Source organism: Pocillopora damicornis, chromosome 10, assembly GCF_964200805.1.
Source record: "Pocillopora damicornis chromosome 10, jaPocDami1.2, whole genome shotgun sequence".
Taxonomy (NCBI): Eukaryota; Metazoa; Cnidaria; class Anthozoa; order Scleractinia; family Pocilloporidae; genus Pocillopora; species Pocillopora damicornis.
In genome coordinates, this window is record NC_142679.1 from 7,115,034 (window position 1) to 7,133,087 (window position 18,054).

The 18,054-nt window shown below is 37.5% G+C and overlaps 1 protein-coding gene across 1 annotated transcript; it reads right to left on the reverse strand.

Moving 5' to 3' along the window:
- Positions 1-168: 168 nt before the first annotated feature.
- LOC113670324 (apoptotic protease-activating factor 1) lies at positions 169-17,180 on the reverse strand. Its single transcript, XM_089183757.1, has 21 exons — positions 16,732-17,180; positions 15,210-15,533; positions 13,503-14,392; positions 12,173-12,365; positions 11,731-11,924; positions 11,380-11,564; positions 10,716-10,845; positions 10,358-10,483; positions 9,960-10,085; positions 8,789-8,914; positions 8,243-8,368; positions 7,752-7,874; positions 7,145-7,270; positions 6,933-7,052; positions 5,163-5,288; positions 4,863-4,988; positions 4,112-4,240; positions 3,117-3,245; positions 2,470-2,595; positions 2,222-2,344; positions 169-1,486 (listed from the first exon to the last, which is right to left on the reverse strand). Exons 1-21 carry the CDS (start codon positions 17,060-17,062, stop codon positions 1,343-1,345), a joined length of 4,023 nt encoding a protein of 1,340 aa, XP_089039883.1. The 5' UTR covers positions 17,063-17,180; the 3' UTR covers positions 169-1,342.
- Between the last annotated feature and the right edge of the window lie 874 nt (positions 17,181-18,054).

Genomic DNA, 18,054 nt, shown 5'->3' on the forward strand with positions numbered 1-18,054 from the left:
ATCCACTGGTAAAAGAGACCTTTAAATTTCTTCCCTCTAAAAGACACCCTCTAAACTTGACAATCCAAGCTTGGAGAGGCCAACAACATGAACTCCAACCCACAATGCACTGCAGGCAATTACTTCTACCAAATAAGAAATGAACTGGTACAAATACTTCACCTACAATAACATTCTCTAAAAATTTATTTTAACTTAAGCAGTTTTATGGTGCAGATTGTATGAAATGAAACAATGCATACACCTCTCATTGGTAAGTGCAATTTAACATGGCAACAAAGTGAGAGCAATGGCATTTGCTTGTACAAAAAAATTATTGCAGAATTTATGAGTGCAACAGTTTGAAAGCTTCAAGCGTAAAAAAGAGACCAGTAGAAGTACAAGGATCAAAACCGCACATGCCGTCCTTAAAAAAAATATTTAAGCTAAAGGGGATCTTCCAACACTAATTTTTCATTTACTGGTATATGCTTTTTTCCTGAAATTCTTAAGTATATTATTGTAAATTTCTTTTTGCTTTGATTTTGCCACCTCTATTTTTCAGCTTGATAAAGGCAAACTTAGGCTTTTGGTAGTTATTTTACAAAAAAGTAGAACTTGGCTAAGAATGCAAAGGAGTTTCCAATGTCTATTCTATCTGATTTATCTTGTAGCCTTACATTAATTCTGTCATTCTGCAATTTGAAAAGTCTGAACTTTGCTAGCATACTAGCAAAACTATCATCAAGATTTTACAAACACCTCACCATCTGGTGCCTGAAACGCAGACAGCATTAATTTTAAATCAAAACTAATACTGACTTTTAAAACTAACCCTAACCTGAATGCACTGACTAAGTTTTGTGGTGTAAACTTCTAACAAAGTTACATGCAATGGCCTTATGAATAGAATTATTGTTGATAGAATAAGAAAAATGGCAAGTTTTAAGCTCGGTTAAGAAATAGAGAAAGATGTTTTATCACCTTGTCATAAGCATGAGACAAAGAAAAAAATTCTGAGTTCCCATGAGGAATAGAATCATGTTTTGAAAACATTGAAACAAATCTGAATTCTCTAAACAATAACATTATAAGCAATAGATACAGATCTATTACAGTTAGGTGCAACCTAAATCTCTTCAAAAATGTTCTTATAACCTCAGATTTTTTTTGGATCTCAAAAAGTCAGTTTGAGACCAGACTCTGTTACTTGCATACCACTTTCAACATCCACAGGCATACATCAACAACGAAAAGATTTACAGTCAATCTAATTTCCCTGAAGTGCAAAATCTGTCCATTCTGTACCACTGCGCTACCTTGGTTCACTTGCTGGAAGTTGTAACAGGTATCTAGTCAGCTCTTATGTGATTCTTTTCAGTACATAAATTGTCCCTATGTTGTCCACTGATACAAATGTGGAGAAGTCTGGAGAGACGTAGATACTTTTGGCTTGGGTTCCTTTGAGGTTAAATTGTTGACAGAGTGTTCCATCTCTTTTCCACCACTAAATTAAAAGAGAAGGAATAGAAAGTGAGTTTTTGGAATTAATCTGTGGGAAAGGGTGAGAAGAATGGAACAGAATTGAACCATAAAAATAATCATTGAAATTTAAATTTTCAAAAATTCCCACAATCTAACCAACTAAGTTTTATTAGTATTAATTTATAGGCATTCTATCAAACATGCAGCAAATTGATTTGCCATGCTACTTGCTACTCGCTTCTCTGTGATACTTGTAGTCTGAGATAGATAGTAAGCAACCTAACATCAAAACTAATGCAGATTTTTAAAACAAATGTGTAAGTCGAGTATGCATATTCTCCATACTTTTCTCCATACTTTTCCTACGGTGCCTACAAAGAGAATTTGTTTAATAATCAAGAGCTTCCCTTATGGGTGATCATGTCCCTTATTCTCACGACCTTAATGTTTGATTCAACAGTGATAATGTAAGGAGAAGGAAGACACCACTCACTCTTTGGGCTTAAAGGGTTGATTTACATTGTGCGGTTGTAAACTAAACCCCACAATTACATGAGCCTGTCTTGTGAGGTTTCAAACCACTCATAAATTTAAACTCAAATAATTAGATTATTTATCTTCATTTTGACGTTTGATAGTTGATTCAGGCTGTGCCCTCATCAGCTGTCACCCAGTGAACATATTGAGCTCATAATATGATTGCTACATAGAATCAAAGTTAATAAATAACAAAAATATCAAGTTTACAGTGAAGTACCTTTATATTGTTGCTGACAGATACCAACAGGTCACTGTTGCTTGAAAACCAACAGTTGGCAACCCAAGCATCATGTTTACTGCAAACAGCAAGTTCTTTCTTACCATTACACATATTCCACACCTATGAAATGAGAAGAAGATATTGCATTGCCATGTATATTCTAAAACAATCTGCTTCATATGAAATATTTTAAGAAGTTTGCAAGAGATGGTAATAGTATTGTTTTACAAAATGCAAGAACTCACTCTGACAGTTCCATCATCGCAGCCTGTGCAGATAAACTTGTTGTCTTGTGAAAATGACGCAGACCTCACAACATCAGGGTGTGGCCCAAAAGAGCAACAAAGCTCTCCAGTGGAAGAATCCCAAACCTAATTAATATATAACACATATTGAAAAAAGTTATTTCATTTATTATGGTTAACCTAAAAGTATTCTATCAGAAATGCTGCTATTTGATTGGCTTAATGCTACTCGTTATCTACTCTTTGACAGATAGCGAGCAACATATGTAGCTTAACATTGTACTGAAAAAAATACACTGAATAGACAGAGACTTTTTTTAGATATATTTTGACATTTGCAGGAATCTGCTCAATCACAACAATGGTATTCACTGACCACACAAGTATTTGACTAAGGCACTAATGGACACAACTTATTAGTAACAATTGTTCAAGTTTGCATTTCTCAGTTAAACAATTTTATGTCCTAGTAGTTAGAGGCTCTTTTGTTTTGAATTAAGATACTAAAATTATTTGCTTTCAGTTTCTATGCATTATAGTTGATTCATGCTTGCCCTCATCAGTGATCACAACATCAAAATTCACTTGTTACAATTACCTGTATGCCTTCCTGCCAATAATAGAAGGAAGTGACAGGGTTTGATTACCTTAGCATATTTATCCACTGAAGCTGACAATAATTTCTTGTCATCTTGAGAAACATCACAGGAGAGAACATACTCTTCACTGCTGTGTTGGCATGAAAACTGTAGAGATCCACTCTGTACATTCCAAACCTACAAAATGAATTGAGACACATTAAATTTGATATGAATGAATTACTTTTAACAATGCATGATAGACAATGCCTTCATCCAGCGACCAACATTTCACTCCAAAGATTTTATAAGTAATTTTCCTTACTGTCTGCTATACAATTCTTATGATGTTAGTTTGGAGAATTTAGTATTGGAACAACTAATAATCCCCTTGTTGATATTTTTCTTTATTCTCATCACTAGTCTGCTTGATATTGTACTGATATTGTAAGGAGAAATTCCGTCTTGGTCACTAATGGGAGTTTAAGGGTTAAAAAAAGCAGGGCTGGGGTGATGGTGAGAACACTCTCTCTGATTTCTAAGTTGATGGCAGAGCTCCAGACTGCAACATTTTTGACTAACAAATAAAAAAAAACTGCAACTAGATTTTACCAAAGGCACTTATTGGAAGACCTGTGTTTAGCACTCATGTAGCAGGCTGTAACAGTTTGATTACACAGTGTTTAGGGTCAAAATCTTAAGTAAATTGAGGCTAACATTAGCTGGTAACCAATTGCACAGAATTTCCTTTCCTTTTTTTATGCTTGAGAAAAGTTAGTGAGATTGTAGTTTTGGCAAGGGAAAACTGTGGAAGCCAATTATCTGTGAGTTCACGAACAAATTTTCTAAAAACCATTCACCAATTAAGCATGCCAAATGGCAACTTTAAAAAAAATTTTGGCCGCGAGTCTTTGTTATGATGATGATTTTTACTAAAATGTTACAACAAAACATTTTCATCTCTGAATGAGAATAGAGTTCTTAATAAAGGAAAGCCAACAATATCTAGGAACCTCACTGTACAGCAATATGACTATTGAATTTATTTCCTAATAACAAAATACCTTAAGAGACCCATCCTGAGAAGCTGTAAGCACCAGCTGTTGGTTGTGATGGAAGAACATACATCTCTGTATCCTTGCAATATGACCTTCCAAAGAGAATGCCAAAGTACCCTCCACACAGTTGTAAACCTTCATTTGGGATAAATTTTCAGTTAATCAATTCTAATCTGATACTCAGTGAATTGCACAGTAATGTCAGATTGTAATGTAAATGTGTGCAACTACAGGCCTAATGACTCGGAAGAAGAGGAACAAGCTTACTTACTGATGATTACTGTGTTGAGGATTCAATTTTTGACTCACATGACAGACAAGGCAGAAGAAAATAGGCTGCTCAAAGAATTTAAAGAAGGAAAACCTCCACTGGTAGAGCAAATTATTGTTCAATTAACAAGAATAATCTTTTAATTTAAAATTTGTTGGTACCACTGATATAACCCATTCACTCTCAAGATCTGACTGTTCATTCCCTCCTTTAGCTGCCACAAAATTCCTAGTAAATTAGTTACAAGAATTAGGTGTTGGATCAAGATAACAAATGAATTTAACCTGATAAGTCTGAGTATTATCTTTACCCTCTTCCCAGAGTTAAGGGTTAATACAGATATTGGCTCCTTTGGAACTGGAATTTTAAGAGCAATGCCCTACTGAATTGCATAATGCTTCATAGTTACCGCTATCAATTGCAAGATATCCTTGGGGGACTCAAGTGACAAATTAGCAAACTAAAAATATAATGCTGTAAGTATACCTTGGCAGTGCTGTCTTCTGAAACTGACACTAAAAGTTCAGAGCCCTTGTTGAATGCACACCACCTAACGCGATCACAATGGTCTTTGAATTCTTGGATTGTTTTGCATGTTAACTTCTCTAAAATCTAAAAGGTGAAAGGAGGCAAATATTTCAGAATCCTGCACTCTACAGTCAAGTGATCTCAAATTGATAAGCACCAAACTTGATAAAACACCTTCATGGCTAAATCTTTTGAGTTTGGATCTACAGTTTAGTCACCTCTGAATCAGAGTAACATTGCATGTACAAATATGCTTACCTTCACACATCCATCATCAAAGCCAGTAGCGACTAGACTTCCATCACTGTTAAAACTAATGCTAGTGATCTTTATTTGGTTAACTACACTTTGTGACAACAGTTTGGTGTTTTCACCTTCAAATATCTAAAAGGAAAAGTAAAAAATCATTTCTAATAAGTCTCAGCATAATAGTAACAAAATACAAAGGTTTTAGAGATTTCTTGTCACTTCACACAACGTCAGGAAGCAAACCACATTCTTTAACTTTAAAAAATTAGCTGGATTTTACCCATTGCAAGCATCAGGAAAGGAAGAATCTCACTGCTTGGTAAAGCATAGTAAACGGACCAAAAAATAGTACAACTGCTTACAACCGCACATAACAATACTGTGTGACTTATGTAAGATCTATATTGGACCTGTGTAATATCATGACCTATGTCAAGGAACCTTAAAACCAAAACAGAGGAATGAAAGAATGGCAGAATGATCAGAATGGTGGAAATTTACCCCAAATCATAAAAGAGAGAATGGCATGAAATCACCCCAAATCCTAAAGACGGAACTATAAATATTATACACACCCTGCCAAAGGATAAAGACAGCCAAATAATTTCCTTTGGTACAATGTCATAGCAGACTGAGTGAGATCTAAAAAAATGGGGAAAAGGGGGTGCAATCTAAAAAAAAAGCTTACCAAACCTTCCCCCCCCCCCCCCCCAATGAGTTTACCTTCAGTGTAAATTAAACCAATTCACAAAAAGTTATCTTTAGTTAGTTTGCTTAAAATGTGTATTGTGACACTGAAGATCTGCATCCAGAGGAATGCGCTTGTTTCTCATTTATAGCCATAACCACAATAAAAGAAAAATTCAATTGAGCCTTTTTAACTAAATTGTTTACATCTGCATGCTTTTCATGTGTATTTTGACTGCATATTGGCTGGCTGTCTTTATCCTTTTATACATGTCCAATACACCCAAACTGTTGCAATTCATCTACGGTCCTTGATGAATCGTCACACCAGATATTGAATCGTGCACTAACATACCACAAGTTGAGAGGCATGAGCAATATGGGAAATTACCATGGCATGCCAGAAGTTGAATTATGCATTAACATACCAGAAGTCAAGGGGTGCACACATGAGCAATGAGTGAAAATGAGTCGCATGGTATGAGAACATGACAACATGAACCTTCCACATTCTTAAAGCATGAAACAACCGGAAGTCTATCATCAGAATATTAAAAACTATACAGTGTAGCAAATGTTGACGATTCAACATGATTCAACTCAAATCGAACTTGTCACAGCAAATGATGATCCATCATACCAGACGTCAATTTGCAGTGTCTTGCAAATCGACATCCAGTATGACCGGTCATCATTTATTGTGACAAGTTGTTCAATTCGAGTTCATTTGTGTCGATTCAACAACATTTTCAACCCCCTATCGCAGACACTTGTGGAATATTTTCTAAGTCTTTCGCAAATTGACTTCCGGTATGCCTTTTCACGTCCTAAAAGATGGTTTCTCAGACCTCCAGTATATACAACATCACTTAGCGAATCGACTTCCGGTTTGACGATTTGTCAACTGCCTTTGACAATTTGCAACGGTTTGGGTGTATTGGACAACCCTCTATCCTTCAGCAGGATGTGTGCACTATTTACAGTTCTGTCTTTTAGGATTTGTTTCAACTTTTCACCATTCTACCATTCTGTCATTCCGTCATTCCAACTTTTAGAATTACCATTCTTTTTCAGTAACCAGCTACTACTTACCATCAGCCTGTTGGATGTGTCTGTAATGGCAATAGTCAGGGAATCCCCTCTAAACATCACATCAAACACCATTCTGAGTTTCATACACTCTTGAACATTGGTGTTGTCAACTTTCCAGATCTACATTTGAGAGAAAAATCAAAATTTAGGATGATTAAGAAATCACACTAAGCTTTAAAAATACTGCATTTTTGAGCTTCGTAGTACTTTACCTTGACAGTTTCATCATCAGAGGATGAAACCAACTTGCTGGCATCCTGTGACAGGGCAACACAGTGAACCCAGCCAGAGTGACCTCGGTACACACCTATGCTTCCTTCATTGACCGTATTCCACAGCTGCAAAGAGAACAAATAACATTAATCTTTTGGTTAACATACCTGTGATAGGTGACAGAGATTTCACAGACAAAATATCTCATAATTGAGATGTGATTGTTACAATAATCATGTTTATAATTCCAAACAAGTCAAACATAACCCTTTAACTCCCAAGATCTGATTGTTAATTCTCCCCTCAAGCTGCCAAACATTTCCTTCTAAATTAGTTGTGAGAATTTAGCGTTAGATCAAGATAACAACTTTTACCTGATAAGTTTGAGCATTCTCATAACCTATTTGCTGAATAATGTTTGGATATCATAGGGAGAAGTTACATGTTAATCACTTCTGGGAGTCAAAGGGTTAAGTGTGTGTAGTTGTGTTTGATATGGTTTATAAAGGATTTTAAGAATTCCATCAAAGTTTCAAAAAAAATTTTAAGAGGCTCATGAAATTGTAAGACGTGTTCATAAATGAATATGTGCGATTGAAAGCCTACCTGTACAGTTGTGTCTGACAGACCCACCGCTAAAATACTATCATCCTGTGAATATGCCAGTGAAAGAGGGGTGGAAGATGCATAAAGGGTCTTTAATTCTTCACCAGTTTTCGAGTCCCAAATCTAGCAAAGAAATAATTTTGTTAATCCCAGTGAGTAGATTTAAAATCTTGTTTGCCTTTTCAAAGGGAACTCTACAATTTTGATATAAAAAGTAACCCTGGAACTGCAGGAATTTGGTCAACATAAAAATGGAAATGCAAAGGAAAAAAAGATGTTTAATAGTTTCCTTTCCATAATTCAAGTTTGAGTTCCCAAAGAATATTGGAAAAAATGAAAACTATGGTTCGAAAAATTAAAATCTTATTTGTAACAAGTTGGAGAGCTGAAGACATATTGAAATAATTTTTCATTTTCTGGTTTCAAATCATGAGAACCTCACAAAAGCCACTCAAATCTGACATGAAAAATTACTTTTCTTGTGTTCTAACCTTAGCAACAGTATCTGAAACACCAACTATACTGTGTGAAGTCGGTTTGAAACAGCAAAATGTCACAGCACTAGTAGTTCCTCCCTCAAGGGTAAACAACTCTTGTCCTGATGTTGAATCCCAGACCTGGAGGTGAGAGGTCCAATTTATCACATATGTTACAAATGATTGAAAATGAATGTGGTACATTTGTTGCTACCTTACAGAGCACCCTTAGTAACAACCATCATCATGAAATCTTCACATAGAACTTTATAAATTTTATACTCTCTAAAGCTGTCAGAGCTCTGATGAGGGGCTGACCCTCAAAACATCTGAAACTCCCCACAGCCACCAATTTACAAATTACAAACCACATCGTCTTGTAAATCTGAACATGGTTGATTATGTTGTAAACCATCCTCAGAAATCCTCACCACTGATTTAATTTATAGTAAGTTTTCCCTAAAATGTACATGCAACATCCTCCGCCCTGAGTTTCTACTGATTGCTAAAGGGTTAAAACGGTATTAAATTTGGGGTTAATATCATTTTGTGTCACAATACCTTCACAAGAGTGTCATCAGAACAAGACACAATTTTTGAACCATCAGGAGAATAACAACAACAGCGGACAATATCTGCATGACCAGTGAAATTCACATATTCTGTGCCATCTTCACAACTCCACACCTGAAATTTCCATGCAATAAAATATTTACCCATTCAAATAATGATCAAAAGTTGAAGGTGGTCTACACATTAACTCCCAAGATCTGATTGTAAATTCTCCCCTCTAGCTGCTACATGTTTCCTTGTAAATGAGTTAGTGTGAGTTTAGTGTTAGATCAAGATGATAACTTCTACCTGATAAGTTGGAGGTTTCTCAATACCTGTTTGCAGGATGATGTATAGACATTTAAAGGAGAATTTACAAGTTAATCACTTCTGGGAGTTACAGGGTTAAAAGAATAAGTCTAAGTAGGTGCAGTTTTAAATTCAGTAACAAAAGTGATCCTGGATTGCTTTGGTTTTGCTTTACTTGCTCTGTGATGGGGTCCAGATGCAAAATCATAGCCAATCTCAATCAATCAATAAATCATTACTTTTTATTTATGTCCTGGAAATTATAAAACAAGTCAAATTTGTTAATTAACATATCACAGCCTAAATTTCATTTATAAATTTTGATTTATTAACTTATCAACTCAAAGAGTTGTAAAACAAGCCTCCATCTACTGATGTGTTACTTAGTTTTTTAATGATTTGTTACCCTTTCATTTTCAAATTGATATATTATATTGTATTTATTGGTTAAAACATAGCCCGCCTATATTCAGTCTAGACTACCTGTGGGTCTATGAAAATAGTTAAATTACTAATAATCATTCTTTAAATGAAGTGTATAGTGTGCACTAAGTGTGTATAAGTGAATTCATTAAATAAACTTATCGGGCCAGCTATCTAAACAAAGTTTAGCCACTGTTTGACAAAACCACACTCTGAGCCATCTTAAAATTAGCCAAACCTTTTATTCAATCATTTACTTTAATTTGTAAACAGTGTCAAGAGGGCCAGAAGTTTATAATGGAAGGACATTTATTTAATTAAATTAGTATAGGTAATAACATGATTTTGAGAGCAATTTGGTGTCAGCACCTTAGGAATTGTATAAAAAATCAGCATGGAGAATATGCCTACTGATGTTAGAGTGTAGGGTTTAAAGTAGTATTAGTACCTTGACAGTCTTGTCAGCAGAGCAGGAAACAACTTTCTTGTCATCTGGTGAAAACATGCACTTGAATACTTCTTGGTTGTGGCCACTGAAAGTCAGTAGTTCTTTTCCGCTACTGCTGTCCCAAATCTAAAGAGGAATTGATAGACTGCTCTCTTTTCTGCACATGATTGAGTTACATATTACTTTCACAAAAGAGGTGCCATTACTAAATCCTCATTCATTGAATACTAGTGAGAGTAGCAAATATGTTCCACATTGAAAAGTCACATCTCTATAATCTGTTATGCACAATAACCTTTCAACATTGGAATCAGAGTATTTCTTGACAAAGGGCCCAAACAAAAAATACAAATTCAAGATACTTTCAGTCAATAACTTAGCCATAGTAATGGACAAACCTTGACTCTGTGATCAGCAGAACATGAAACAATTCTGACATCATTAGTGGAGAATGCACAGCAGTATACCACATCAGTATGGCCCATCATGGACAGCAGCTCTTTGCCTGATTGACTCTCCCAAACCTAAAAGGAATTCAAAGTGCTATCCTTACTGACAATCTTTTGAAGCTTGTTTGATCTACTGAACTGGAAATATCTCCTTCTTCAACTAATTAGAGAGCGAAAGACTTCACATTTCTTCAAAAATGTGCAATTACTGGATGCCAATAAGCACATTGAGTTACTAGCTTCAGTTGAAACCAAAAATCTCATTTAGTTTCAGTAATAAATTGTAAGGTCATTCAAAGTGCAATACCTTTACAGTTTTGTCAGCACCACAAGACACCACTTTGCTCGCATCCTGTGAAAAACTGCAACAGTACACTGCTCCTTGGTGGATTTTCACTGTTATGAGAAGTGTATCCTGAGACTCTTCTGCACGGTTACTATGGAAACAGTTGATTAAGTTATTTCAAGACTGGTTGTCAGTTCAATGAAGGCACAGAAAGAATTCCTAATAAGGCAGTCTTCCACCAGCATCTAACTGGTATTTCAGGGCATGACAGTTGTTTGAGAGTATATTTAACAATTATTTGCCAAAGGCAAAGTAAATATTTGTGAATAATCCCTGAGATGAAGCCCAGGGGATTATTCAACAATGTTCATTGAGCCTGGGGCAAATAATTGTGTTAGTATGATTGCTCAGCTCCTTTCAAATTCTGTTGTTAGTTCTGTAAATAAAGAAAGCATTGAGCACATTTTGTTGCGATTGCAGTAATTAATTGTATCAAGATGAGCAAGGAGTTCTAGCAGGTTCATTTCATTCAATCAGCAAAAACCTCTTTCTTGTAAGTAGAAGAGTTTGATTAAGTCATTACAAATTAAACTTGTCATCAATTTTATTGCTGGTGTGCTGATTATATCAACAAATTGATAATTTACTCAGCCCATTGTTATGGAACAGGACAAGCATATCTCACCTCCAATCAAGATAAAACTTGCCATCCCCTCCCAGCTGAATGGCTTTGTCATATGCCTGTTTATAGACTTCAGAGTCTCTGGATTCACTAAGACCCATCTGGATTAAATCTGGAAGAGGTTTCTCCACAAAACGATGGGCATTCACACTTACAAAATGGTGGAAATCATTGATGACTTTCAGTTCCTAGAGAGAAAATTTTACATTTAAGGTTAAACAAGGGAAAAACATGCAGAGTCAACTGATAAACACTCCTTGAACGAGCTGGACTAATTTTGTTTGATCTAGAGCCATGAAATCAATTTCCACTCTTTGGTCATTTGAAACATTCTTTATGGTGTTGTGTAGTTACCTTGCTGTCTTCATGTCCTTTGACTGCTAAATAGTCATTCAGTAGATCAGCGGGTCCAGTGACATCTAGTTTAGCAGCCAGCCATTTTAGATCTGTGATAAGTTGCTGTGCCTCTTCTATCAGACCTGCTCTAAGCATGTGTCGCAAAAGATTCCGGTGAATATAGCCATCATTTTTCATCTCACTAAAGTTTCCTAAAAAGTTTAACAGAAAGAAGATAGGATCTTTTACAAAGGGCGGGGTTTGCACCAGAGGACTTCCCCCCTAACTACCCCCCTGAAACTCCTCACTGACCTCATGAAATGTTAATCCTCTTTTGATAAGATGTTGAAATTTGCTTAGTTTTGATGTTACGACAGTCAATTGAATGCATTCTAGGGGCATTGTGTCATATGCATCATGTACCTCTGCTCTGCCAAAGATTAGCCTACCAATAGCTTACCTTTATACACCTTTCTGTATCTATCCACCAGCTTCTTGTGTAGAGCTTCCAGATTTGTGGCCTGTTCATGAAGGAAAGTTAGCTGCAAGTTATGCACAGTGTACCATGTACCAATTGCATCTTCTGAATCCACTGTTCTTCTCGCCAAGGATTTGTTCACCAAGTCTTCCATCCAGTCTTCCACAACTTCAAACTGTAAAATTATTTATTTCATTTATGAGAAAGCTTTCTGAGCTGATCAAGCTTTAATAATTAGTAACCGACTAAGCAGCCGGGGAATGAAATAATTAATTGCAAGTCAAACAGACAAACAGTAAAGCTGACTGACTTACTGACTAACTGAATAATTGAATGACTGCCTAACTGACTGACTGACTGACTAACTGACTAACAACCTGACTGGCTGACCAACTGACTGACTGTCTGACTGATCGACCGACTGATTGACTGACAAATAACTGAGTGACTAACTAATTGACCAACTGACAGACTGAATAACTGAATGACTGCCTGACCAACTGACTGACTGACTGACCAACTGACTGACTCAATAACTGAATGACTGCCTGACTAACTGGCTGACTAACTGGCTGACAGACTGACTGACTGACTGACAGACTGACTGACTGACTGATCAACTGGCTGACTGACTGACTAACTGGCTGACTGACTGACCAACTGGCTGGCTGACTGACTGACCAACTGGCTGACTAACCGGCTCACTGACTTACTGATTGACTGACTGACTGACTTAATAGCTGAATGACTGCCTGACTGACTGCCTGACCAACTGACTGCCTGACTGACTGCCTGCCTGACCAACTGACTGACTGACCGAATAATTAAATGATTGCCAGACTGACTGACTGACTGACTGACCAACTGACTGACTGACTGCCTGCCTGACCAACTGACTGACTGACCGAATAACTAAATGATTGCCAGACTGACTGACTGACTGACTGACCAACTGACTGACTGAAAAACTGAATGACTGCCTGTCTAACTGACTGACTGCCTGTCTGACTGACTGACTGACTAACTGCCTGACCAACTGACTGAGTAAAAAACTGAATGACTGCCTGCCTGACTGACTGACTACCTGTCTGACTGACTGCCTGTCTGACTGTCTGACTGACTGACTGACTTTCTGATTGACTGACTGACTGACTGATTGACTGGCTCACTGACTGATTCACTGATTGACTGAATTATGGATTATAACAAATGGACTTGTTAACCAACCACTAGATAAACCAACTGATTATCAGATGTATCTAAAGTAAGACATGCAAAGGTGTTTCTTGTAATCAAGTTGTGGGTACCATACCTCCTCATTCCACAGTATAATGAGGACCTGGGCAGGAACTTTACAATCTTCATGAAACACAGCGAAGCTTTCATAAATGCCCCTTAGTTCATCAGGCAGGTTATTGATGCTCATGCGAATTGCTTCTGTCAAGGTTGGATATTGATACTCAAACTGTGGTTTAAGCTTACTGACATTCTTCTTTTTCAGTTGTTTGACATAATATTCCCATCTCGTAGGATGATCTCGAAGCAGAGCACCTATCATACTTATTGCTAAGGGAGAACCATTTGTAAGTTTAAAGATTTCTTTTGCCTCAGCTGGGAGGTTTGTCTTGGGCAGCTGCTTTGTCCACTCAGCCAAAATTTGAAGTGATTCATCTTCCGTAAAACCCTCACTAATGTGAACTTTAGCTTTCGATCCACCCACCATGTCTGTGATAGCTGCATCACGAGTGGTAACCATGATACGACAACGGACATCAAAGAACTTCACATCGCAGGAATCCCAAAGGTCATCAAGAATTAGCAATGATCGAGGGTGCTGGTGCGCAAAGAGAACCCTTAACCTGTCCTTAGCTTCTTCAGTGTTTCGTGGAGGTTGTCGATTATGATCAGAATCAAGTCTGGCACAAAGATTTTGCATGTGCATGAGAAGTTTAGGTTGATCTACAGGGCCTATTCGTATCCAGTGAACACCACCTGGGAAGCACTCATCCAAGACAACAGCACTTCTAAGAGCTTCAGAGGCTAATACAGTCTTTCCACAGCCAGCCATTCCATGCAGAATAACCCAGCCATCTCTCTCTTTTAGGGACTTTAATGCTACATGAATTTTGTGAATATCTCTTCCCCTGTGGGCAAAAATCGCTGGCTGCTGAGGCACACCACCCTCTAGAAGGACATTATCAACTGAACAAAAACAAAGTGAACAAAAAAAAGTGATAGAAAATTATAATAACTAAAATGTAAAGAACATTTAGTGAAAGAGTTGCACGTAGTGACTAGGAGTATTACTGCTTCCCCCCCTGGATGGGAAGTTAGTCCACCACAGTTTTATCCCCCAGAATATCATTAGGCTTTCCTGATAATTTTCCAGTACCCATTTATACTCCCAGGTGGAGAGAGGCACCGACAAGGTTAGTGTCTTGTCCAAGAAAACAGCACATTGACCCACCCAGGTCTTGAACCCAGACCTTTTGACCAGGAGTCAAGTGCACTGACCATAAGGCCACTGTGCCTCACTGGTGTAGTCTTCTTAATAGTCCATTTTACAGTTGTGTGCTTGGTTGCTATGTCTTTGAACAGGAGTGAGGCTAAGGGTGACCTTGTTATGATACAAACCTTGCTGCTTATCAAATGTAAATTGTTTTGTTATTAAGTTAACTAGAAACTGGTCTCTATCACAACAAGGTCACCTACAGCCTCACTCCAAATCAAACACTTGGCAACTATATACACAACTGTAAAATTGCCTAGTATTGATAAATAGATCTCTATGAAATTGAAAATGGAGGTTTGAGACAGGCAATCAGTCACAGCACTAAGAAAGAATGAATGTGTCCCTAGTCAAATTTTAAGACAATTTTCAAAGGGGTCTGGTTACCGTTGTAAATCTCAAAGCACATTCTGTGTCCTAATTTTAAACACTTTTTTGTGGTAGACACAAAAATTAATAGTTTCCAGAGCATATTTCTCCTTTAATTGATGTATAATTTTTGCTACACACCTCTCTGTGATAACTCTTTAGCTTTTGATACTTTCCTTGGAGCAGCAGCATTTTCTTGCAAATATTCCACTAAGTGAGGATAAGGTTCTTCCAATGCCTTACGGAAATGATAAAAGGCTGCATCATTTTTAGTCTCCAACAAGTCTAGCAGCTTCCCTGCCTGTCTTCTTGATGTTACTTCTGCTCTGATTAGTTCAGTATCATGAACATCAAATACCATTTTACTCTGAAGAAAGTTAAGTACATCATCAACCAAGAGATCTTCAACAATTTCCACCCGGTTGGCAATAAGGAGATTAGCATGGTCCTGAGTCATCATTTGCACTATGGAAATAAAAACAATTTCGGTTGTAAATCTTTGCAACTCAGCAAGGTGGTTGCCAACAAGAGCCTCTGAAACAAGCAGTGTTTGAGAGTATCGGCACACAGCTAAACCCCTAGGATAGGAGAATTTAGAATCCACAACAAGGGGGGCCCCTGAGTTAGTGTCTGGACTCTGGAATGAGATGTACATTGCATGACTTGTCACTAACTAGTATTTAAAGATGTCTAGTTAATTAGCAAAAATATCTCTTTTAAAAGGTCAGCCAAGTTGTGCCATGTTTTGACAAGCCTACAGGGCAAATCAAAAGACAAACAACAAGCAAAAATACTCAGCAAAACAACATACCAAAGCATCTAATCAGTTATTCATTATCCTCATAACTGTCACATAGTTCATATAACTGTGCAATAACGGAATATTTGTACCGGATTCGCATGTTATTTGTACTCTACTGGATGCAGCTCGATAAAAGAGATAAAATATCAATACAATAAACATGTTCATTATCCAACTGCACAAAGAAGTGCAATAATAACGCGCGAATAGAGCACAAATATCCTGCGATACTGTACGGTTATTTGGACAGTTGGTTATTTTGTACTGTAAAAAAGACTGATTAACCAGTCGGCTGCGCCCGCTACGCTTCTCTGTCTGGTTTGCTTTTCTCGCCTTATGAGAAATGAGTAGAAAGACTTAGCAGGAAAAAAAATCGTTGTGTGTATTTTGACTCACCCTAAGGGCTCGTCAAAATACGACACAAGTCATGAAAATTCTCAGCAATACTACACACCAAAACGTCTAATAATGATGCTAAAGATGAGGACAATATTAGGAAAAAGAAAATCATATGTTTACATGTTCGTGATATTGGGTCAAGCACCATTCATTACCCTTCAACAATCCATTAGAGTAACTGCTTGAGAATCGTGAAGTCAAAAGAAAGAATGGGTTATGAAAAATGCAGCGGAAGTAAAACAACATGTTTGATGGGCCATGTCTTGTCTCCAGCAGTAAGAAACGTACCTTGGCCAAGGTGGATCGAACACAACAAATTCGCTATGTTACGAAATTTATCTTTGTCAGAATTAAACGAGTTCCATCTGCACCAATGTCGAAATAAAAAGTTATACAGGAAACTAGCACCAATGGCTTTTTCCACAAAAAGAAAGGTAAAAAAAACCTTTGATTTATACTTACATTGTAGTGGTAAGTCGATATCTTCCGTGACATGATTAAACCCGTTTTCATCCTCGCTACTCTCATCACTCGATAAAAGTTGCGCGAGATGTTGGTATTTCTCTTTAAGAACGGTGAAAAAGTGATCAAATGTGTTGTATCCTTTCGATGAAAGAATGTCCAGAAGCTTTTCTGCTTGCCTTCGGGAAGTAAGCTCCTTTCGAATGACCTCAGCGTCCTCAGAGTCTAGCACAAACTTGCTCCGCAGGTAAGGAAGCACATCGTCCACTAATAAATCTTCCACAATTTCTCCCCTAAACTTAATCAACAAGTGCCTGTGCTTCTCTAGCATCTTGCCTTGTCTCTTTTAAAACAATCGCTTCTGTTTTGATAAAAATACTCGATGACTCCTCCAAGAGATACACTTCCGGGCATTTTGAGACTTCTCCCACTTGAGTGCGCATGCGAGTGGAGCTCAAGCGGAAACGAGGGTGCTGTCACGCACAACGGGGGAACGTCACCGCGTCAGATTTTTCGTTGTTGGGGGGAAGGGAGGGGGGGTTAGCATCAGTTCTTGTCAGGTATTACATTTCTCTATTTTATAACGAGTATCACCTCCGAGTCTTGCCGACAACTTGACTTATGATAGTTTACGGTGTAAGCGGGTAGTTGCTACAGGTGGGGGGAAGGGTAGGGCACACTATAAATTTTTAATGTTCCTAGATCAGACCCTGCATTTGTCTTCAAACGTACTGGTTTGACATACTTTTTTTGTGATAATTGGTAGAGATCAGGTCAACACAGGTGACCTAGAACAGATAGCAAAAATTAAGCACTCCTGTTAGGCTTTATTTTCATGAGCCTTGCTTACCAGAGATTTCTTTACCAAGGTCATAACTCATCATCTTTCTTATTCTATTAACATAATTGCTGTAGAGTCATACCTCAGGAAATAGAAGAGACTGTCATTAAGACTGAAATGTTGACACCTCAAGAAAATGTCATATTCTAAGTCTGGCAACAGAGTCTTGAGAAAACATTCCCTCAGGCTGTAAATGTGTAAGTCCCTGTTACCAGCAAGTCCTGTTCAGAAATACCTAACCCAGACAGTCACAACACATGACTGCTGCTGGATTCAAACCCTTGAGGCAAAACACGTTTCATTTCACTGGGGCTTGTTGCCCTGGTGAAATGAAACAATCAATAGCCCTAACCAGCTAGTAAATTGTTGTCAATGTGAAAGCAAGGGTAGTTTTTTTAACAAGTTTATGCTCAAGGAACAGGGGAGGAGTTGATTGAAGATGCGACTATGAAGTGGCAAGAGGTAGTACAAATGGTAGGATG

Excerpts from the sequence above, each read along its gene's own strand:
- LOC113670324 (XM_089183757.1), bottom strand. The coding sequence starts at position 17,062 with ATGCTAGAGAAGCACAGGCACTTGTTGATTAAGTTTAGGGGAGAAATT. Across the intron at positions 14,393-15,209 it reads TAAAGAGTTATCACAGAGAG|TTGATAATGTCCTTCTAGAG; the intron begins GTGTGTAGCAAA and ends GTTTTTGTTCAG. Across the intron at positions 4,989-5,162 it reads TTGATGATGGATGTGTGAAG|ATTTTAGAGAAGTTAACATG; the intron begins GTAAGCATATTT and ends TTCACCTTTTAG.